Genomic DNA, 25,431 nt, shown 5'->3' on the forward strand with positions numbered 1-25,431 from the left:
AACTAAAAGTAAGTTATAACTCAAATTGCAACTCCTAGCATAAAGTGTTTATATTTGACTTTCTTACAAATACTGGGGTGGAGGAAAATATGAAAGAAGAAAAAAAATAATATAATAGGATTTTTTTTATTAATTTGGTTGAGTAAAAAATAGTAATATTTTATTGTAAAGATATTTCGTTTCTGTAAGAGTGATATATATATATATATATATATATATATATATATTCTCTTTTTATACATATCTAAGAAATACTAATTTTAATATTTTAAAATATATTAAAAATATTAAAAACAATATAACTTGAAGGCACTAAAAAATACTAGTAAAATGTCAAATTCTATATATACATCATGATTCAAATTTCACCTTAATAATATACAATATAAAAAAAAATTAATAAAATAAAACATTAAATTTTAGAAAACAATATTAACCATACTTTTATTATTATAGGTAAGTTTTGTTATTATATTAAAATTTATGTATGTAAAGTATTTGTGAGACACTTTAACGGTTACATATAAAAGTTCTAAAAAAGTAAAAACAAAACAAACTTCATTTCTTGACTCTCCAACGTGAGTTATTTAGCATGGAGAAGAATAAAAACATTCAAATTATGTTATGAAGATTTCAAGTTATTATCAACCAACCTCATTTCTCAGGAAGAATTTTTGAGAATTATACTCAATGAAAATTTAAAGAAACAATCTTAAGGGTGTTTAAGGACCTTGAGACGCTTATTTAGAGGAGTTCATTGACATCCTTAAAGCTAATGGAGTGGTGCTTTAACATGATGTCCAAAAAAGGTATAAAAAAATGGGCACTCAATGCTAAAAAATAGGGGTGGCAAAGCAGGCCAGCCCGCCCCGCATTGGCCCGTCCCGCAAAGTTATTGCGGGTTAGAATTCTTGACCCGTCCCCGCATAAGAGCTGGCTCACGGGTTTGCGGGCCAGTCCGCGTTCTTTTTTCTTTTTTTTTTAAAATTAAATATATTTTTTTTACATTTTTTTCTTAAAAAATTGTCAAATTAAACCTATATATTTGTTACTATCAAACCTAAATGTTTTTTCTTCCTTTTCAAACATAGTGAAACATCAAAACATTAAGATAAATATCAAATATCATTATTCTCCCACTTCCAAAACATTAAAAATACCTAATTCCAAAACATTAAACATAAACATTAATTCAAAAATATTAAACATAAACATTATTGACGCGATTGTATTGTGTTTTTTTCTTCGAAATTTTGTGAAAACCTAATTGCGTTGCCCAGCTGCTACTAAGTGCCAATTTTTTTTTCTTACGGGTTAGCGGGCCAGCCCGCCCCGCCCCGCTGCTGGCCCGCGCGGGCTGCGGGCTAATGCAGGGCGGGCTAATGCGGGTTAGCGGGTTGAAAAGGTTAGTCCGCCCCGCGTTTTTTACTAGCGGGCCCGCCCGCACGGCCCGTCCCGCTTTGCCATCCCTACTAAAAAATAGAAGACGGTTGCACTTGCCAAAATGCTAAAAGTAGTAAAGGATTCATGAAGCGTTGAGGAGTTAGATGAAGAAAAATTCTTCTTCCTATTTGATAAGTTCATAAATGTGCTCATAAAACATGTATGATTAGTAAAGGGAAGACTTTTACCAAAGACGAGTCAAAGTGTTTAGGACAAGAATGCAAGAAAATAGAATGTTTAGGAAAATAGAACATTACAAGTCAAAGTGTTCAGGACAAGAAACAAATAATAAATAAGTTTTCAAGAAGAAAAAATTTATGTCTATCTAGAAAGATCTTGATCTCTTAGAGTCAAAAGAAGAACTACAAGAGGAAACTCGCATTTGTCTCATGATAAACACATAATTTGATCCATCTTTTAACGAGTCTGATGATGATGTATATTTCAATGACATTCATTCTATTACTCAAGCATATTATGTGGTTATTTATAATACATTCATACTCTTTAAGACCATTAAAAAGGATCTGACCATACTCTTCACATGTATATCTCATGTCAAAATTCTATCAAATAAGACTTTGTGATTTTAGAAATTCAAATGAATAAGTTTTGGATCAAAATGAATTTAGTGATCTATAATAATCTATGCGATATAAATGGTTATGAGATCTATGGACAATTAGAATTTTATGATACAAACTTGTCAAAAAAGGTTTCAGGCCATAATTCTTCCTACTTAAAAGTTATGTAGTGCTAAAATATTTTCTACTCTTACATTATTTCAAACAAGCTAATTATGATAATTCTTTTTTTCTAAAACATGTTAGGCCAAAGACAACTACTCTCCTAATATATGTAGATGATAGTATACTTACTAGAAATGACATTGATAAAATACATAATATTACTTCTTCCCTTGATCAAACTTTCAAAATAAAGAATTTAGGAGATTTAACTTATTTTCATAGTTTTGAGGTGACAATAAGTGAAAGAGGAATACAATTGTGTCAACAAAAATACACTATTTGCATTTTAAGAGATGTTGGAATCCTTGCTTCCGCGCCTGTTTCTACACCTTTCCAAGCGTACAACTTTCACTGATGTTGAACTTTTAGTGGACTCAATTTCTTATAGAAAGCTCATTGGTAGATTTATACACCTCACTAATACTCGTCTAGATATTGCTCATGTTGTTCATAATCTTAGCCGATTTGTGGTTGCTCCTACCATGATCCATCATCAAGTCTCTCTCTACATACTATGATATCTTAAATGAACACATGGTCAATGCATATTTCTTAAAACAATATACAGTTGAAGGTGTTTAGCGATTCAAATTGGGCTAGATGCCCTGATTCTCAGAGATCTGTTACTAAGTATATTATTTTTCTTAGACATTATCCTATATCACAACCTTCGAAAAAGTAGTCAATTGTCTCAATATATTCCTTAAAAGGTGAATATAAGACTCATGCTTGTAAAACTTGCAAATTGCAATGGTTGAATCATTTTGTGTAGGTTCTTCATCTCATATTCTCAATCTGCTTTACTTTATTGTGACAATCAATCATCTATACAAATAGTTTTCAATCCTGTCTTTCATGAGCATACCAAAAACATTGAGATAGACTAACACATAATTAGAAAAAAGTTACACCAATGTTTAATTAATTTTCTCATCATACATACATCAAACTTTAGTTGATTGACATTCTCACCAAGACCTTACCATTTTACCATTTTCGATATTAATACATTGTATTGTAAGCTGGAATGCTGAATATTTACTCCCAACTTAAATAAAGATATCAACATTCAAAGAATTGTCTCATAGATATCAACTAATGCTCAAGTGAGTTTTTCGATTTTTCTATTTTCTTCTATATAAATTTGTCTCATAGGTTTTGTTAAGTGTAGTTTTTTTTAATGCAAAATAACTTTCTCAACCTCTTTTGTCTTTAGATATATCTTTTTCTTTTCCTTTTGCTTGATCACCTTGTGCTCTGTGTTTCTGTATTCAGTAAATAAACTCAGTAACATGTCTTTTGTCTTTTTCAAATTGCAGTTGTTTGAGCAAAACAAGAGAAGATGTTTTGATTCTAAAAGTAAAAAGTGATTGGCTTTATCCAGCACACAAACATATGGACCCTAAATTATCTAAAATGACAAACATAATAATATCGTATGTCGTACCCGTGTTGGACGTGGATGCCTTGATGTATCTAGATACAAATCTTAAAAAGTATATATATTTTTTATATATTTTTTCCTAAACTAAGATACCGGATATGGTTTTGATACGAATAATTATGAATGCTGCTTAAGTCATTTTCTATTTTTTAAATAAATTTTAATATTTTAAACTATAAAATAAAAGAGTAACAAAAAATTATATCTTCTATACGTAATCCCTCAAAAATAAAAAATACAGAAAGTTTACTATTTTTTTTTCTTTCTCTATGTAACGATTTACTCCACCTCTAGATTTTGTCCATTTATATTTATATGCCTAGACTTACCGTATCTTATTACGAAGTAGACTTTATACTTAACTCAACTTCATAAAATCAGTTTATAAGGTTGAGATTTGCACACACTTATATACAATAAATTGTTTTCATCTCTAGTCGATGTATGATCTCCAACACACCCCCTGTAGGAACTAATGGAAGGAAATAAGAAAAGGCAAAAAGTTATAGCAACTGATTGAACGTAATTGCACAAAATTACAAAATTAATCTTATTAATTTTGATTCACTCAATCATATATATATATAATAATAATAATAATTACAATTACTGGAAGCTATAAACTAGGAATACTAACACGCCTGTAAATTGACCATTAATGCAATATAACGGTGAAATAGTTTAAGGATAATAAAATATGAATTAATAATAATAAAATCTGAATTAATAACCAACATCCTCCCTTAATTCTGATTTGGAACAACCTTCCCAATTTGAGTCATGATATTGTTTTTCTCAATCGCCATCAATTCTTCATTCATAGCCTTTTGCCATTTGAGGTGTTGAATGGCATCGACAAGTGCAAGAAAAGCAAAGTGAACCAAATCTCCATTGTCATCAACTTCATCATCAAGATTGCGAAGTACAGGTTGTCGTTGCTGCCTTCTTGGTCGCTCCATCATAGTTGCAATTGGAGTTGCAACTTCAGGTTGAATTACAACTTCAGTTGAACTGCAGGTGTTTAAAGAGTGACTCCATCTTCCATATCATCGTTCAAAACATAAATATATCGTTTTTTCGAATCTATTTCAGTTGTTGCATTCCATTGTCATTCCTCATCTTCAGCAAATGTAACATCACGACTAACAATCACCTTCTTTGTCATTGGATTGTACAATTTGTATCCCCCATGCTTATATCCAATGAAAATGGTCTTAACTACCTTATCATCCAACTTCGATCTTGCTGCCTTTGGGACATGAGCATAAGTTTTTTTTTTTTTTTTTTTTGATCAGCAATGAGCATAAGTAATTGACCCAAATACCTTCAAGTGTTGCACATTGGGTTTGATTCCACTCCATGCCTCAATCGGAGTTGTGTTAGGAACACTCCGAGTGGGTGATCTGTTTATCAAATATACCGCACATGTTACGGCCTCAGCCCAAAAATAATTTGGCATACCTTTCGCTTTAAGCTTGCTCCTCGCCATGTCCATGATTGTTCTATTCTTTCTCTCAGCAACTCCGTTGTGTTGAGGTGTGTAGGGGCAAGTTATGTTATGTTGCAACCCAAGTTCTTCACAATGTCTCTTGAATTCATTAGACTTGTACTCACCTCCTCCATTACTACGCACCATCTTAATTTGTCTGTCACTCTCTCTTTCAACAAATGCTTTAAATATTTTAAAATCCAGGTTTTCCTTGAAAAATCATCAATAAATGTTAAAAAATACTTATTACCTCCAACTGATGATATGTTCATCGGACCACAAACATCTGTATGAACAAGCTCCAAAGGAAATTTTGCACGCCAAGGCTCCTTAACAAATGGTATCCTGTGATTCTTTCCAAAAATGCAAGCCTCACACAATTGATCAGGGTGATGAATATGGGGTAAACCATTCACTAAATTTCTTTTGGAAAGATTTTCCAAACTCTGAAAATTTAAGTGTCCAAAGCGTAAATGCCATAACCACGATTCATTATTCACTATTGCATTCAAGCACTTGAAATCACCCATATGAATATCTACTGGAAACATGCGGTTTTTTGATAAAAAAGATTTAAGAATCAAACTACCTTTTTTTATCAAAAATTGATAATTTATTTTCAACTATGTGCATCACATAACCCTTCTCGGCCAGCTGCCCCCATACTCAACAAATTACTTTTCATATCAGGTACATAGAAAACATCATATATGTACCTGTGATCACCATTCTTCAATGTGATAAGAATTAGTCCTTTTCCAATAACCGGAACGAACCTGCCATCACCAAATTTCACTTTTGTGCGAAATGAGTCATCCAAATCTGCAAACAACTCCTTCTTACCACACATGTGATTTGTGCAACCTGTATCCAAATACCAAGTCTGATTGTTTGGAGTTTCATTTGATGTGGCTGCCATTAGTACTGCATGATCCTCTTTATCTTGTTCGTGATTACTGTCTTCTTAAGCACAATTGGCAGATGATTATCACCTTTTGATATGCACTCATTGGCATAATGACCACGTTTATGACAATTATAACACTCAACATTTGATTTATTATAAATGCCTCCTCATCCTCCGCGTCCACGTTCACCACACCAAGAGTTATTTGAACTTTGATTGTGATTGGAACCAATGTTGTTTTGCTCAGCGCCTGCATGATTCTGGTCACCACGACCTTTACTACAATAAGTACCATGTGCTTGTAAAGCCTGTTAAATTGGTTTTTCAATCTTATTGCCATTCATTCGTTGCTCATGCGCTCGTAGGGAACCAGACAATAACCTTACTGTCATTTTTGAAATGTCATTGGCCTCTTCAATTGCGGCAACAATATGTTCAAATCTGGGAGTTAAAACCTCAAAATCTTTTCCACCTTTGCCTGCTCCGAATGTGTTTCACCATTGCTCTTAATCTGATTTATCAAGGCAAGAACTTTGTTTATATAGACATCAATAGTCTTTGTGGTTTCTATCTGCAGCAATTCATATTGGCGTCTTAGGGTTTGAAGGTGCACCCTTTTGATCTTATCATCACCTTTATAATTGGTTGACAAAATTGTCCAAGCCTCACTGGCAGTTGTTGCTCCTTCTATATGCTCAAACGTCTCGTCATTCATCCCTTGATGGATGAGATACAAAGCCTTATTGTCCTTCTTCTTCTGATCACGATGCGCTACTCGTTGCGCTTCAGTTGCATTAACAACTAATGCAGATACTCCACTCTCAACGACATCCCATAACTCATGATAATCAAACAAAACTCTCATTTGTACACACCACCGATTGTAATTTTTTCCATCAAGGATAGGGACTGATAATAATTGGGTAGAGTTCATGATAACAACCTAGCTCTTGATACCAGTTGTAGGAACTAATAGAAGGAAATAAGAAAAGGCAAAAGGTTATAACAACTGATTGAACGTAATTGCACAAAATTACAAAACTAATCTTATTAATTTTGATTCACTCAATCATATATATAATAATTACAATTACTGGAAGCTATAAACTAGGTAACAGGCCTGTAAATTGACCATTAATGCAATATAACGGTAAAATAGGTTAAGGGTAATAAAATATGAATTAATAATAATAAAATCTGAATTAATAATCAACACCTCCATCACGCCAAGAGTGACAGCTCGTGCGTGTGATAATATATTATGGGTGATCCGATAACGACCTGATAGCGGATGACCCGATAACGGCCCGATAGCGGATGATCCAATAAACCCAACAAACACTCGTTAGTATAGACTCAAAATGACTCTCGTACCATATTATGAAGTGAACTTTAAGCCTAACTGAATCTTATAAAACCGGTTCATGACGTTTATTACCACTTATATATAATAAAATATGATGATATTTTTTTTTTAAGTTATCGTGTATGTATACGTCGTGCCATACCTGTGTGGTATCGAGTATTGGGCTTCATAGCCAGCGAATAATCAAGGACTTTCTGACAAAAAGGTCAACTTTCAACTTACTTTAACTCACTTTATTCAATTAATTTTAAAAAATTTCAAATTTCTAGAACGAAAAATAATTTTTAAAAAAATAAATTTGGAATAGATTTTTCGTTTTTTAAAAGTAAAATTTTGAAATATAATTGAAAATAAAAATCTTATTATAGAAAGAAAAATCTAAAATGTAAATAACACAATCTGAAAAATAAATTTTGAAAAACAAAATTGGAAACCATATTTTAAAAAAAGAATTCCAAAAAACATATTTATTATTTCCCATTAGTGATAGGATGCATATTCAAATTTATTGAGTGTAGAAAGAAAAACCCTTACCTTATTTTAAAAATGATTCCTTAAGCTTTGAGTTAATAAAGTTAACATAAGGAGAAGTTTTACGTGGTGATTTCAGCGTTTGACGCATATGCTTAGAAGGTTAATTAAGAAATTGGTGACAGAGAATGTTGATAGAAATATGTTGCTAAGGAACATAGGCACAGATATTATGATCACTGGCTAGCTGATGAATACTAACGCTAATTGGTTTCTCCTAGACAATGTTCACATTGTGAATCACGTACACCACAAGAAATTGTTCTCGTAATTATAACTAATTAACCAACTGCATTTATTTAATCATAGGGATTTTCTTTTATATAAAAAGAAATTTAAATATTCAATTAGTGAGCTTTCAAGTAACAAATTGCACATATGGATTTTTGTGGATTTGGAGGCCATCTACGATGAGTGTTTTTTAACATCTTAGTGCAATTTGACAAGTTTATTAATGAGTTTTAAAAAAATTACAAAACTGAAAAAAAAATTGTACCAAAAGTAATATAACTTTATTTTGAAAAAATTGTGTAATGAAGATACGATTTGGATCGTGTAAAAGTGAAGTCATGATAATTTTGACACAACTTTAATATTTGTATGTTAATCTAATATTAATTAATGATTTATTTTAATATTATTGAAGTCGTTTAAAAAATTTGTTTATTTTTCTATTTATTTTTTAAAAATTTTAATTATAAATTTAATAAATTTTTGTAAATAAAAGTTCAGAATAGTAAAAAAAATTGATAAATTTTTGTAGAAAAAACTTTTGATAAAGAGTTGGGATTGTTAAAAATATTATTCAAATTGAAGTAAAAAAATTCATTTGGAGATACCAAATTTTCAAAAAAATAATCATCTATTAATTGTTTTATATTTTTTAATTTTTTTGAATTTTTTTTATATTTGAAGTTTTTAGTTTATGTTTTAAGTTTAGGATTTTAACATAATTTTTTAATTAAAAATAACGAAAATTTTCTTTCTTAATTTTGTTAAATTAATAATTCAATCAATTATTCTAAGTTTTTAAAAAACAAAAAATAAAAAACTTTCTAAAAAATCAATAAAACTAAAATTATGTCATATAACCACGACTTCAATGTAACCTTAAGAGAATTTCACTAATCAAAATCGTGTCAGATTGGTACGACTTTATATTCGGTATTAAAGTCATGTCACCTTGATACAAGTTCATTTTGACATGATTGTGACACTCTAACACAACTTTTTATGAAATTCTGTCATTCTTACACAACTCTTTTACTATAAGTCCTGCTATATTGACACAAACTTTTTTACAATAAAATCATGTTACTTTGATACAACTTTTTCATAAGAATTGACACAACTTCCTCCAAATCATACTTTTTTTTTTTTTTAATTAAGTCCCATTTCAGTAATAAGCTTATATAATTGCAGCCAACATGGTAAAAGACCTCTAAAATGCATACGAAATGGGTTGAAAATAAGTTCCATAGTTTAGATTTAGTTAAAAACATAACACTATCTATAGTATAATATATCTATAGTTCAACCGTACAATATTTAAGTTTTTGTCAAAAATTTGTTTCCTAATTTATCTCTGGAAGATTTTTTTCAAAGAATATCTTTTCAATTCACCAGAGTTTTTAAATGAAAATTTAACAAATAGAGATATGTTAAAATTTACATAGAATGTGTTTACTTTTCAGGAAAGAAAAATTTTTAATTTTTTTTTCTTTAGCAACATATGTCGAATCTAAACCAATTGTATAACTTGTTTTAATTTTAGTTTCATTCTTTAAAAATATAAAGAGAGAAAAATACCTCTTTTTCTCAAGTTATTCTAATTTATTAGTATTATTATTTTTAATTTTAAATAAATCAAATTAAATTTCACATTTTGCATCAATATAATTTTTTGAAAAACCCTAAAGAAATAACTCCAATTTATACAATTACATGATCCTTTTTTTCAGAATTATTACATCCCAAATATTCAAACAGAATGAAATTAAAAGCTATCTATACTTTTAATATTATACTTTATTAAACAAACAAGAATTTTTACTATAATTTTACACTAAATTTATCATTTGAAAAAAAAAAATAGTGTAAAATTACTCCATTTATGTAAAAATACCTAATCCATAATAAAAAGTTGAAGAATTTAAAGTAGTAAACACGCACACAGACACAGACATCCTTGGCTTTCCACACGTGCCAAGTACCGAGAATTTCTTCTACAAAACCCCCTCTGAAGGAAAGAAACACCCCCCCAATCCTCGTGCTCCTCGACGTTCTTCCAAAACAACGTTGTGGTGTATGAGAAACCTAGGATCAGAGGAAAAAGGAAGCATGTCAGGAACAGCAGCGACGGCGATTCTGAAGGAGGAGGTGGATATAGTTATCCCCACCATAAGGAACCTGGAGTTCTTGGAGATGTGGAGAGCGTTCTTTGAACCTTACCACCTCATAATAGTGCAGGACGGTGACCCTTCTAAGTTGATCAAGGTCCCTCAAGGCTTCGACTACGAACTCTACAACCGAAACGACATCACTCGCATTCTGGGCCCCAAGGCCCACTGCATTTCCTTCAAGGACTCTGCTTGCCGCTGCTTCGGCTTCTTGCTCTCCAAGAAGAAGTACATCTTCACCATCGATGATGATTGCTTTGTGAGTCCCCTTTTTCACATTTTACTATCCATGAGGATACTTGGGTATTACTTCTGTCAATTATTTTAACAAACACTTCTTAAAACCAAAAGGTGATGAACAGATGAAACATGCCTTGATTCTCACATTTTTTTTTAAATCTTTACTTTTTAATACATTACATGGTGTATCAATCGTGTTCCAGATCAGGCACATTGTCTACTAAAATCTGATGCAACATGTTGGTGTACAACATTGCTGCTATTGTTTGATTTGTTTTGTGATATGTATGTGAAACATCATGTTCATGGAGTAGAGGTTAGATCCCAGTTGTAAAATGAGATAGTCTTTCTTTTTTTGGGTTTTCTTTTTCCCCTTTTCAGGTTGCAAAAGATCCATCTGGGAAAGAAATTAACGCCCTAGAGCAGCATCTGAAGAACCTTCTGAGTCCATCAACCCCATTTTTTTTCAACACCCTCTATGATCCATTCAGAGAGGGTACAGATTTTGTCCGTGGATACCCGTTTAGCCTGCGAGAAGGTGTTCCTACAGCTGCTTCTCATGGTCTCTGGCTCAACATTCCTGATTATGATGCCCCAACTCAGCTTGTCAAACCTCTAGAGAGGAACACTAGGTATGCTGAATATTTGCATTTGTAGCATGCATGCATAGCAGAGATATTGGTTTTTTGTATTCTTGAGGTAATGTCTCGTACACTTTTCTTAGGTATGTGGATGCAGTTATGACTATACCAAAGGGAACCCTCTTTCCCATGTGTGGTATGAATTTGGCATTCAACCGTGAGTTAATTGGTCCTGCAATGTACTTTGGACTCATGGGTGATGGTCAACCAATTGGACGCTATGATGACATGTGGGCTGGTTGGTGCATGAAGGTATTGTATTCCAAACTTGTAGCAAAATATCTGTCTCAAGAAATTGTTAGGTAACATGGTACCATGATGTCTTTTAAGTTTATACTCAACATTTGACATTATTGTTATCTTAGTATAGCTCAAATCATTAAGTGAAGGGTCATTTTAAAATCAGCACTCGTGTCTCATGTTACAGCTTAACTGAGTCCTTGTTGGATGATGCAGGTGATAAGTGATCATCTGGGATGGGGGGTGAAGACAGGTTTGCCTTACATCTGGCACAGCAAAGCCAGCAACCCATTTGTAAACCTTAAGAAGGAGTACAAAGGAATTTACTGGCAAGAAGAGCTGATACCATTTTTCCAATCTGTTTCTCTTCCAAAGGAATGCACAACTGCTCAGAAATGCTACATTGAACTCTCCAAGCAAGTGAGGGCAAAACTTGGGAAGGTTGATGAGTATTTCAACAAGCTTGCGGATTCCATGGAGACATGGATTGAAGCTTGGGAGGAACTAAACCCTTCTGGGGCACCAAAATCTGATGCATTGCCCAATGGCTCCGCAAAGTAATGAATTCTTGATCAATGCGGCTCTAAGGATACAAACTATTGAGGATATGGTTGTAGTCATCATTTTTCTTTTCTCTTTCGATAGAACAATAAAACTTGTGTTCCTCCTCAACATATATTTTTTAATGTTTTCTTCAGTTTCACATGTAGCTTATTACTAAACTTTGAAATTGTACACTCACATTATTGCTCTTGGGAATGTGTTTTCATTCCTGCCATTTACAACTTCTCTTCTTCTTCCACACTCTTATTATTATTATTCTCATTATTAAGATGCTTGGTTAAAATTTTATTTTGAATCGTCTTACCTTGATTTTATTTAAACGTTTTTAAAATTTTAAAACTATTTGATTATTGATACTGTATCAAGCTGATTTAATATATAATATAATTTTAAAAATATAAATAGATATATAAAGTTACATGCTTGTAAATTTTTAATTTATTTAAAATTTTGATATTATATTGAGATAACATTAAATTTAGAAAGGGAGGTTTTATACAAACTGACGCCTATTCATTTGTTTATTTCACAATTACTTAACTTTTTTAGCCTTTTAAGTTGATATGTAAATTATATACTTATTATTTCACCGTTACATCCTTTAATTTTCCGTCTCTTTGAATGAACTTTTTCATTAACATTCTAAACGATAAAAATCAGATAAAAAAAATTGAAATTAACTTTTTTTTATATAAAACTAAAATTATATTATGCATTAACTAATTTATAAAACTTTATAATACATAAATTTTATTTTTAACTTTTATATAAACTATTTTTAACCTATAAAAGTGCTTATTTGATTTTTTTTAAGTATTTGTTGAGAAGCTAACCCAAACATCTTAATATACATACTCCAAGCTTCAGGAGTGAGATTAATTGACAGGAATTATTTCAAATTAACTATGGATTTCAAGTTTAAATTAAATTTAAAATGTGAAAAATGCTTCAGCGGCAGAACATAACAAAACAAAAATATGAAACTGCTTTAAGCTGTAAATAATCCTAGAAAATTGGTATCAAACAGAATTCTTTGATGGAATATAATATGTGAGCCTGTAAAAAAAATGCAGAAAAGAAAATGAGTTCTTTATGAAAGTTTGTTCAAAATATTTTGTGGAGCTTCTAAATATTACTCTAATGGACGATAGAACATGAAACACAGATGTTATTTCTTTGTTGTGTTTTAGTTGAGAAAGTTGTAACGAAAAGGAAAAGTTGGGGAAAACGTTAATTAGCGTTATGATTGGAGCGTTGAAGTGAACGTAAACGTGACATTGTTATAGTTTTCCTTGTTTTGTGAATTATGACATTGTCGTCTTCAATGTTTCCATCTGCATGTTCTTGTGCCGTCCAATGCCATAGCTAGAAAGCCGGCCTAGAAAAATATATTATTATTTCGTATGCATTTTCTCTTAAGTCACTTCAATAACTAATTGTAATCTACTTTTTTTGTCACTTACACAAACTTATTTGGCTATTTTACTAGTTATTTTAAGTAGCTTGATGAAAATAAACTTGTTAATTTATAATATGCGTTGTCTGCAACTGTGTCTGTATTTTTATCAGGTTATTTTATTTTAAGAACTTAATTATAATTTAATATTTATACTAAATTATTTTTTATATATATTTTTTTAAAAATTATTTGCATTTTAAAATTCAAAATTCAAAAGAATACATCACATACGAACACCACAGCTGCACTCCCACACTGTCAAGCCTGATCACACTCTTTTTCACATCACACAATACAATTGTCATAAGTATGGATAAAATAGTAACGTAATTTGTTTATATAATATTTCATTCATATACTATTCTATTGACCCTTTTAATTGATTTTTTTAAATATTTTTTTATTCTAATACTCGCATATGGTGACGTATAATAGAATTGACAAAAATATAAAATAAATAAAATATTAAGAACTAAAATTTAGAAAAAAAAACCATTAATGATTTAATACAAAAATTATAACTCTGAAAGGATTAACAACTTGTAAGTGAAGAATATATTTAAAAAGTTATAAATAAATGAGAAAATTTATAAGTGTTTTGAATGCTATGAAACGGTAGATAAAAGGAGATGATGTTTGAGAGATTGTGGCTGGGAAAAGCAAAACAGCGAAAATGAAAAAAAGTGATTTTAAGAAACGCCGTTGCCGGGGATCGAACCCGGGTCACCCGCGTGACAGGCGGGAATACTCACCACTATACTACAACGACTTGGATGTTCAAATTGATACAAAAAGGGTACATAATAGGAGTTAGATATCACAACTTTAAACTTTTGGTAATGGTAAATACAAAAACAGTCAAAATTACTCTAACATAATAAAAACTGTCTTGCCATTAAAAACTATTCAAAATGCAAAGTAGATGGGACCTCTTACCAAATTTCTAGATGCTTAGATTATATGGTAATGGAAAGGATTAACTTTTATTAAGTAGTGTTGTTATTTTTACATAAAACTTAGGTATTTTTTACTAGAGTTAGTATAACATTATTTTTATAAATGTTTCATGAGTAATAAAATTTATCAAAAATAGAGTAATGGATATTGTTGCTATTAGGATGTTGCTTGATTAGAAGAATATTTAATGCATGCATGAAGTATATTTAATACATTTTAGGAAGATGTTAAAATGAGCTGAAACTTCTCAACAACTAGAAAAAATATTTGTAATGACTATTTTCTTCTACACTTATATAAAGTCATCCTTCAAGAAGAAGAGTGACGAGTTCAATTTACAAAAAGTGTTGAAGTTTTATTAAAAATATTATGTCTTAAAAGCTTTACAATAACAATGCTTATTAGAAAACTATAAGATAAAGCTTAAACTTTGTACACATCGTAAGACTCTACCATACATCTTAGACAATCATTTGTCTTAGTCATGAGTTACTATTTATTGACTTGAAATTGTTGACTTGAAAAAAAATTGTAGTCCTAGTTAGAGTTTGTAGAATCTTATGTACTAAACTACTTTTTTGGATGAATATCTATAGTCTAATAAATTAGATCGCCTAATAGAGTTTACTGCTTATTAGTGGCATCTATTGTGTTATAATGTATAACGAAGTTTATGTTTATCAATAGGTATACTAATAATATTATGTTTGTACAATTGTTTTAGAAGTTTGTGAGTGCTTCTAACAAACTTGTAACAATCTCGTAATACTATAGAAGAGTTGTTATCTTACATATAACAAATATGATGAAATTTTACATGATGGGATAATAATACAAGACAAATTCATTATTTCAATCAAACTTTATGTTTTCTTTGTCATTTTGTCTCTAAAAAGTGTGGTGTGTAATCAATATTATACTCGTTCTTTCATTATTCTTAATCATAACATATACAACAAATATGCTATATAACATAAATATACTTTCAAATATATATATATATATATCAAGATATTGTCTTAACAATTTCTATTGTATTGTGAGAGCTCAAAAGTCAATAATATTTTTTCTCCCTCACAAGATAAATCTATTAAAAAGAGACAGTTTAAGAGATGATAATACTATATTTTTTGCAAAAGACAATCATGTCACTTAACCAAGGAATATTTACAATGTCATACACTTCCACTCTAGGCATAAGTATTTAATCTCAAGAACCTGCAATATTTCTTTTAGTTTGCTTAGGTTTCCCAAAAAAACAATGCAATATTGCAAATATGTTGTTATTATTGAGTTTTTCTTAGTGAGTTTGAAGGTTTGTTATTGGAGGTGGATATACGGGTTGTTCAAATCTTTAAGTCTTATAGCATTAAAAATAGTTTATTTACAAATTTAATTTTGTAAAGGCTATACAAAAGTAAAAAATTGATAATCATTTCCATTTTTTATATGTAATACATATAAAATTTGTGCCTATTCTTACATCTTAAATGATAATATATATATATATATATAATATGTTAAAAGAATATATTTTTATTTTATTTTTTATGTCAAAGAATTATTAAAAAATTATAATTATATAAATTTTAAAATAAAATACTAAATAAATTAAAATTATTTTAATAATTTAAAAGGGTGACAAAAACTTATGCTCAGCCAATTTTAGTATTTTTTATTAATATTGGGACAGATTCAAACAATGCATTTAGATGCATGCTTATTTGTCATCCTTATATCTATCTTAAAAAAAAATTGACTATACAAAGTGATCCTTATATTGTAAAATCGTTTTTTTTTTCTCAATTAAAATGTAATTAATAAATATATTTAAAATTCAAAAAACATAAAACATCAATCTTATTAAGGTCAAATAGAAAAGTTTAAATCTAAGTAGAAAATATATTAAAGATTAAATTACGTAAAAAGAATATGAAGCAACATTAATTTTTTTATGAATAACATTTTATGTCATTCTTAAAAAGTCGGCTGTTCCCCTTTTTCATTCTTTTTGAAAATTTTGTTCTCTTCAATTGCGACATTAATGAATAAATAAGATACTTTTGTTCACTTTATTTACGACATTAATAAATAAATAGATAAGATATTTAAAATGTATTAATTTAAATATTGAAGACAAAAATTTGATATCGGTTTTATAAGTTGGAACATTATGTTGTCTTTAATAAAATACATTTCAAATTTTATAATCTAAATTTCTACATTTTTTATTTACATATCTCTGATAATAAAATTTAGAAAGTATTTATAAATCTGAAAATACATTATGAATTCTAAAAAAAAAATTAAATTATAGAATCGAGAAGGTATTTCTGATTTAAAAATTCCTGATTTAAAAATTCCTTCTGTATTCTATAATGAATGTAGTATTTTAAAGAAACTCATTGAATTATAGAACTTAAAAAGAACATCAATAAAATAAAATAAAATATTATTTTGTATTTTAAGAAATATAGAGTGACACAAGAAACTATGAAGTGCAGGAAGAAACAATTCCAAAACATTGTCCAAAATTGATAAGCAGTAGCCTCACCAATTGCAGGTGGACGGTTTCTTCCTCCACCTCCATACCTTCTTCTCTCACCTCCATAATTTTTCAAATTTCTAAAAATATCCCTCTATAATATTTTGAATTATGTAATTCAAAAGTCATTTTTTAAATTTGTAATTACCTTCCGGATTACATAATCCGGTAACCTTTTTTCATAAACATGATTACTTTTCGGATTACATAATCCGGAAGTCTTATTTAGCTTTCGAATTATGTAATCCGAAAGTCTTATTTAACTTTCGAATTATATAATCCAGAAGTCTTTTTTTAAATGAGTTTTCAGATTACATAATCCGAAAACTACTCTATGGAGTGACACAAGAAGAAGAAAAATATATTTTCATGTTGTGTATGGAGGTGGGTAGTCCACACACTTAAGCCCAAACTCTGACCCCTAATTGCGATTGTATGTTTAGGGTTTATATATATTTCTTTTTGTTACCCAAGTATTTGGATATTGGGTTCGGTTAAAGTTTACTCAATGGTTGGTTGCCCACGTTTTGTTCAGCACCTCCATACAACTTTTAGACGTCTCCCACACGTTTTCAAATGAACGTTTTAGACTGTAATTTTAAGTCTCAAATGTGTCTTGGGTCTTTCGAAGAATATTCTAATAAATAGTGACTGAAGATATAAAAAAAATTATGATATCATTTCTAACTAAAAATTTAAAATAATGAATTTATAAATTTAGAGTTTTTTTTCTTATATATTAACCAACTTTCTCATTTTTTATTCCACTATAAGAAAATCAGTATTAGAGTTAATAAAAAAGTCGACTATGATAATAGAAAATCGATACTAATTAGGAAATAATGTTCAACTAGTGTTAAGGTGATTCTATGTAGCATTGACTAATTCATCTCTAATTTTCAAATTAATTTTTAATTTGCACAATTTAGTGTTGACCAAGCTATCATTGATGTATTTTTATTTTAAAATTTATTTAATTTAGTGTCACTTAAGTCAACGCTAAATGAAATATGTTTTTGATATTAATTTAATTTGTGATGGTGTGACTAATGTTAATGACACCAATTTAAATACACCGTCCTTTGTCTTTAACAAAAATAATACACAAATAAAAATAGTGGATGAAGGAGATTAGTATGGATGAAAGAGTTGAGTGTGGATGAAAGAGATTGGTGTGGATGAAGGAGAAAAATGTTAATGATGAGGATGGATGTGGATGAAAGAGATGAGTATAGGTAAATGAGACGAATGAGGATGAAGGAGACGAGTGTAAAAATATTTATATAGAGAAATAAATTGTGAGTGAGAAAATTCACCATCTTCAAATCTAGACATCTATATTAAAATAATCTATGGTTCTTATTCGCTCTCACGAACACACAAATTCATATCATATAAATTAGTACTAACTTAGCAAACTAAAATAAATATTAAAGATATATTATATTAACATCAACTAATTGACACTAACATAAATAAATAATAAAATAAATAAAATTAGTGTTGATAACGCTAATTTTAGTAAATATAAATTCCGAAAATAAATAAAATTAACGTCATCTAAACTAACACTAACCTACCTTATTTATATCCGTTAACATCGTCACTAATTTAACACTAACACAAACATAAAAAGAATTAAAAATATTAGTGTCAATTTAAAGTCATATTAGTGTCAATTTAAAGTCAACTAACATTATTGTGTGCAACATTAAACGAAATCTATTAACATATGCTAATTGACACTAACACAAGTATTTTAATTTTTTAAAAATTTAACACCAACTACTTTTATAATTATAGTGTCGGTTTAAGTAACATGATATAAATTAAAAAATTAACTTTTTTTAGTTTAGCCTAATCAAATATCATAATGTTAACATTTTGAACACTATTACTTAAAAGCGATCATAGTCTTCAATACAAAACACAAACAAACTTAAATTTCAAACAAACTTAAATTTCTAATTATGTTTGAAAATATGCCAACACGTCCTCCCTTATTATTATTATATATAAGTGAGAGTAATTAAATTATATCAGTATAATTTTTATTAGCTATTATATTATTAAATAGTTTTAGTTGAATAAGGACATGCCACCATACTATTTAGGTAGAACAATTTGTAGGGTGTGGTATGAATATTCTAACAATATTTTAATTTAAATTATCCCTTATGAATATAACAACATTTTCTTGGTAAAATTTCAAAAGTAAACTCACCTTTTGATAGATGAGAAAAACATGTTGCCCCGTTTTCAAACTTGCCGTCTACCTAACACATGCACATTATGGATCTTCCCACACAAGACAAAAACTTATCACACACTATAGGAATGGTTTTAACAAGCATTTACATAAATACAGAAAAAAATTAAATTACTATTTCTTTGTATTTAACTTAGATATAATTAATTTATAATTTTTTTCTCATATCAGTTTTTAAAATTTATACATTTTTTTTAACTTGAACATGCACCAATTTTAACTCATAAAAGTTAATTTAATTTTATCTCTTTATTCTTCTCTCATAAAAAAGACTTATGAAAAATTTTGCCCAAACAAACTCTTTTATCACCCTTTTTAGAAGAAAAAGATATGAAAAAAATAAATAACTTTTTCCCAAAAATATATATATAAATTAGTCTATTATTATAAGAAAATTATTAAATAAAGATTAATTTTAGGGATAAAAAATAATTAGTCACTATATTATCTAAATTCGATACTATTTTATAAACTAAAAAATTTGGTATTTAACATAATTTTTATTATTAATAAATATTTTTTAAACTAATATTTAATTAGTTACAAATTAATTAAATTCTAAAGTTGGTAGTTAAAATTATATTAACTAATTAGATATTAGTTTAAAAATTATTAATAATAAAAACTATTTTAGATACCAATAATTTTTTAATCTCTAAAATTGTATCTAATTTAATTAAGATAGTAATTAATTATTTTTTATATCTAAAATTAGTCTCTATTCAATGATTTTATTGTAGAATATACACAAATTAAAAATAAAAAATAAAAAAAATAACATGAGAAAATTCTAATATTAAATTTTTGTATGAAGTAATTTTAATTTTTAGAGATATCTATTATATATCTTTTTCTTTTAATTTTGCTTTCCTAAAAATTATCACACGTACAATTGTCAAAATATGCTCAAAATTTCACTAAAATGATTCCTCGTTTTGGATATCATAAACTTTATGCTTTCATTTAATGGAGAGTGAGGGAGTCAACATCAAACCTTATCTCCTATGCCCTAGCTAATCAAAATAATTTTGGTAAACATTGGCTATAATCAAGACAAATGTTAATCTCTTTGACCTCTTCCTCAACTTGTTCTTTGAGATACTAACATATGGGGAACATGGCTTGAACTTGATCAAAACTATAAGGGGACAAACCCTAATCCATAGAGTAAAAAGCCAAGAACTGTGCAAAATTTATGAGTATTTTTTCTTGCTGTTATGATACCTATTGGATGAGACAAGTGGAATTTTATCCTGCAAATACACAGAAGGTGTATGAGAAAGGCAATGAGTGAATCGAGATGAGGTTAATTAGACCCGACCAAGAGAAACATAATCAATTTTTGGAATTAGATACGAATATTTTATTGGATATAAATACTTTCTTATCACTGGGTACAAGCATATGCATAATTTATAAGAAAACATCATCATAATAATATTTATCACTTTTTCAGAAAACAATTGTTGTTCGACACGACTGCATGTAGGAGACAATAATTTCTGAGTTCAACTCATGTTTCATAAAGGAGAATTTGCATGCTCTTAATGATTGCTGACATGAGATAAAAAACCGCTAACTTTTTTTATTTCAAGATAAAAGAAAAACAAAAACAAGTGACTCAAGTGATAAAAAGAACTCATAAGTAAGGATATATATGAAAGGGACACTAAGCTTTTTTTCACCCATTTCTTCTTTTTTATTCTATAGAAAGTGTAAATGGTACGCGTTATAATGGTATTCTGGTAAGAGATCATAAGTTTAAAACCCATTAATTACATCTATTATACCCCTAAATGATTGTGTAAATGATCATTGCATATTTACATGTAAATGAAAATTACCAGTGATACGTTAATTCCTATACTTATGCTTATAAAATTCTAGTCAAAATTTTAGATTTATTTGAATTTGTAGTAAGAATGCATTTTATTTTTTTACTTATATATGTAAAATTGGTTTGGGTTTTCAGTTTAAACTTTAGATTTATTAGATATTTGTAAGAAAGTTATTTCATTATTAAATTTTTTATATGATAAACAAATTTTTTTATTGTGAATTAAAATTTTAAAATATTTTATTGTGACTCATCATTGTAAATGTTATTATAATAAATGTTATAATATTATAATACACTTTATAATGAAAATTATTTTATTTTAATATTTTTTTACTATAAATATTCAGAAGTTCTAAAAATTTAGACTAAAAACAAAAATCAATCTTATAATATCGAAATGAAAAATATATTTAATCATTAAATTAAAATATATTTATTTGTAAAATATTTTTATTCTAATATTCAAGCATTAATATGATAAAGTTATTGATATTTGTATATTGATGTTTGTAATATTTATCAAGTGCCCTTAAAATTTGAGTGTTAGAAAAGTTATTTCCATATATGGAAACTTCTTAAAGTTAATTCTTGTTCTCCTTTAATTTGTCACTAGGCGAAGAAAAATTATGCAGTGATGTCTTTTCTTCTTTTGTTTAAACGCTTTTTAAAATAAGGTACGCTTTAATGATTTTTTAATTAATAAAAATAAATCCAATTCTGTTTTTATCTATGAAAGTAGACTTATTACTATTCATCACTGCAATTCCATTCTTAGGGAGTCAAACTATGATATTTCTTGGTATCTATCATTTTCTAAAACCAGATCTAAATTTGATTTTTCAGGAAGTCAGTTCTGACCTGATTTTTCATATTCTTTTAAAAGTAAGAAAATAAAGAATAAATAAAAAAAATACTTGGGCCTTTTTTATTTTATTTTTTTGGGTTTTTAAATAATAATTAAATTAAAATAACTTAAATAAAAAAATAAAAAATTTAATGAGTGACACTAATTAGTAGAAATTAAGAATAATTTTTTATATTAAAACAACAAATTTAAATAATGAAAAATAAAATTACTAAATATTTAAATACATTTCAAAGCAGTTAACATAAATAACAATATATTAACAATATAGTAATATATTGTTGAACTTGAAGTATAAAATCAAGTCAAACTTACTAGCAAGTCAAGTTAGTTTTAACAAAGATGGTGTTGAAGATGTATTGTTTGTTAAAACATTCATTGTGTGTATGTAACTCTTATCTAAGGTAATTCACAAGTGCACACAATTAATACATATCCTATTTTTTTTAAAAGCTTTAAAATGATTTAAAAAAAGGTTTTTATTTTATTTTAATCGATTAAACATCTAGATAATCAACTAATTCCCTCTTGATGTATTCCTAGATTCAGCAAGAACATAATAACTTATTAATAGATTTTCATAATTGATTAAAATGTTTCATAATTAAACACGAGCTTCTTTATTAATCGATTAACAAAACCAATAATAAAATCTTTTTTTGTTAAATGTTGCATAACTAAATATGTGTTTGTATGCATTAATTGATTTTTTATTTTTATATAAAAACTTTTTTATTAAGTATCATTATACAACTTGACATCTCAATTAGACTGATACCTCAAGTAACAACAATCATCTACCATCACATAAAAAAATATTATTGTTGTATAAATTAATTGATTAATAAAGATAATAGTTAACTAATATATTCTCGAAAGTTTAAAAAAAAATGAATAACAATTTAACCGATTAAATGATATTGTAATAGATTAAAACAATGGTGATATTTCACTAAAAATAATTCTTCAAATAATGAACTACCAACTTAATTAACATAATCAATAATTTGTAATAAAATCAGTTTTAAACTAAGTTTTCAAAACTCTATAAATTCAACATCTCATTAACACTTTAAAGACTTCTGGAATACATTTTAAATATACGATTAAGTTATTTATGTGAGAAATTTTCAAGTTGTTTCAAGAGTACATTAAGAATCTTTTCAAGAGTTTATTCATCACTCTTCTTTTTCAAAGATTTCAAGAATGCTATGTTAGAAGCTGTGAAAGCACTTGTGAATGCTTTTAGTATTTACACATCGATATTGATCTTGATGTTTGTGAATTGTGTGATCATTATTAATATTGATTCCAGATTTAATTATATTTAGTTTAGTCTAACTATATATATTTTTTCGATATATTATAAGAAAATGTTGATTTACCTACTGATTATTACGTATCAATGTAGAGTAGTAGGTAAATTTAACATTACAAACAAGACTTTATCTACCAATTTAACTCCATATGTAAATATATAATAATACGTGTGAAATTTTCGGTACATAAGACTAAACTAATTACCTAACTGTGTACAAAATGTTGACACGTGTCATGGAAATAATTTTGAAGGATTTTATCCATAGGTAATTCTAATTTTATTATTGAACGAAACATTTGAAAAAAAATCCAAAAGAATAAATGTCGAATCCAATGAAGTTCATTCCTAAACCCTAAAATTGACTTTTAATCCTATTTTGACACTAAAAATCCTACCACATGTGAAAATGTAAGGAAGAAAACTTAAACCTGTCTCTTCACATCATTTTTCTTCTGACAACGTCATTGTGGTGAATGAATTTGAAGAACGAACAACTTACTTTACTCGCACAATGCCACATCTAGTTTGTAGCGAACGACTTAGGGTTTCAGAGTGATCTTGGTTTTGGCTTCGACTTAGGCTTGTGTATATGCAAGAGTCTTCGTTCGTGACGACACAAGGTTTAGGGTTTACTCACTCAATGACGAGTTACGTTCGTGACGAGGTTTAGGATACCGATAAAAAAAAATACTCACTTTAGGCAACACTTTTCTACCCGTTGACATGTTAGCGTTGTCTAAAGTAAAAAATGAGTTTACAAATGAGTTTACCAATGGACAAGACTCCCTTATATACAAGGAGAATTCTTCCAAGAAGAATGAGACTACAAAATTGAGTTAACTTTGCTAATCAAAAGTTAACTCTCCTAAACATGATTAGTATATGATAATCCCTTGAAATTTAGGACTGGACATGGGTAGTTTCTTGAATCCAGGAAAAGGTAATAATGAATCTTTGAAAAGCAATGATGACTCTCGGAGAAGTCACATGTTAGACACCTATATAATTTCAATGGACATAAGACTCTAGAAAGGTTGATGAGACATGTGAAAAGTCAAACTATCCCATGCGCACTTGAAATTGACATCTGGTTGTTTAGAAGCTCCAAAAGACACTTCCAACTTCAATAATTAAAGAATTCAGTCTAAGCTCTCCAAAGTTAAAAACATGAGGTTCTAACTTCTCTCAAGTTCATCTAAAGATCAAGAAACTACATACGTACTTGTATTTCATATTCTAAAGCTTGGAGTTTTCCTCATGTTATTCTTTCTAGGATTCTCTCCCTTTTATTTATTTTTTATTACTTTTTGTCATGCTTCTTGGATTTATTTCTCCGCTCAATGATTTGAAGTGAAATTTTAGGGTACCCTCCACCTTAATTTCGCTCAGCACTAACTTTTTGTGCTTAGTGAAAACTTTGTTCACTGATTCAAATCTACTCAACTGCTTCTTGTTTCTTCCGCTACATAAAAATCATGTAAACATAGATTAAGAAATTCAAGTAACTTTTCTAATTATAAACATTCTAAAATTCTAAGTTGGTATTAATTTTATTTTGCAAAAAGTAATCTTATTTGTGCAAGTTAAGTGCCTAAATCATGATGACAAGTAAATTTGATATTTATTAATTGTATAATACATCTCTTTCTCAATTTTCACATTTAACCTCTGGTTCAATATCTATAAAGAAACCTTTTCCCTTTCTTGAATGTTTCTTGAAACTTTTAATTATTTATTTTTCATAAGTGATTTCTTCAATTTTTCTAACCTTATCCATTAATTGAGTTATATCTCTTAGAGATTGGTTTACTAACTTCTTTCTTACTAAGAACTGTAATCCACAAGCAACCTTTCTAATCAAATCATGTTCAAGTTTTATGTATAAAAGTTTGTCTCATTTGTCTAAATCAATTTAAATAATAAAATATAGTTTAATTATGATATTTTTTGTTATACATTAAATTGATAAGACTTACCTTAATCTCTACTATAAAAAATTTCTTATCAAAATTTATTTCTAACTAATTTCAAGTAAGAAAAGAATTAAGGGCCAATGTTGTAAACCATATGAAAGTATTTTTAGTCAAAGAATTCAAGTATTCATTGATTGTTATATCTCCATACTAAATATGATATTTCATTACATGTTCTAACATAGATTC

At 28.3% G+C, this 25,431-nt stretch overlaps 1 protein-coding gene and 1 non-coding gene across 2 annotated transcripts; one reads left to right on the forward strand and one right to left on the reverse strand.

Annotated features, from left to right (window-relative positions):
• Positions 1 to 10,170: 10,170 nt before the first annotated feature.
• LOC137821083 (UDP-arabinopyranose mutase 3) lies at positions 10,171 to 12,249 on the forward strand. The gene is made up of 4 exons (XM_068625506.2): positions 10,171 to 10,587; positions 10,950 to 11,200; positions 11,293 to 11,461; positions 11,666 to 12,249. Exons 1-4 carry the CDS (start codon positions 10,237 to 10,239, stop codon positions 12,008 to 12,010), a joined length of 1,116 nt encoding a protein of 371 aa, XP_068481607.1. The 5' UTR covers positions 10,171 to 10,236; the 3' UTR covers positions 12,011 to 12,249.
• Positions 12,250 to 14,169: 1,920 nt separating this feature from the next.
• On the reverse strand, positions 14,170 to 14,241 carry TRNAD-GUC (transfer RNA aspartic acid (anticodon GUC)). Its single transcript has one exon. It is a non-coding gene; the product is annotated as a tRNA-Asp (tRNA).
• Between the last annotated feature and the right edge of the window lie 11,190 nt (positions 14,242 to 25,431).

This window comes from Phaseolus vulgaris, chromosome 9 (genome assembly GCF_051622355.1).
Source record: "Phaseolus vulgaris cultivar YP4 chromosome 9, ASM5162235v1, whole genome shotgun sequence".
In the NCBI taxonomy this organism is placed as follows: domain Eukaryota; kingdom Viridiplantae; phylum Streptophyta; class Magnoliopsida; order Fabales; family Fabaceae; genus Phaseolus; species Phaseolus vulgaris.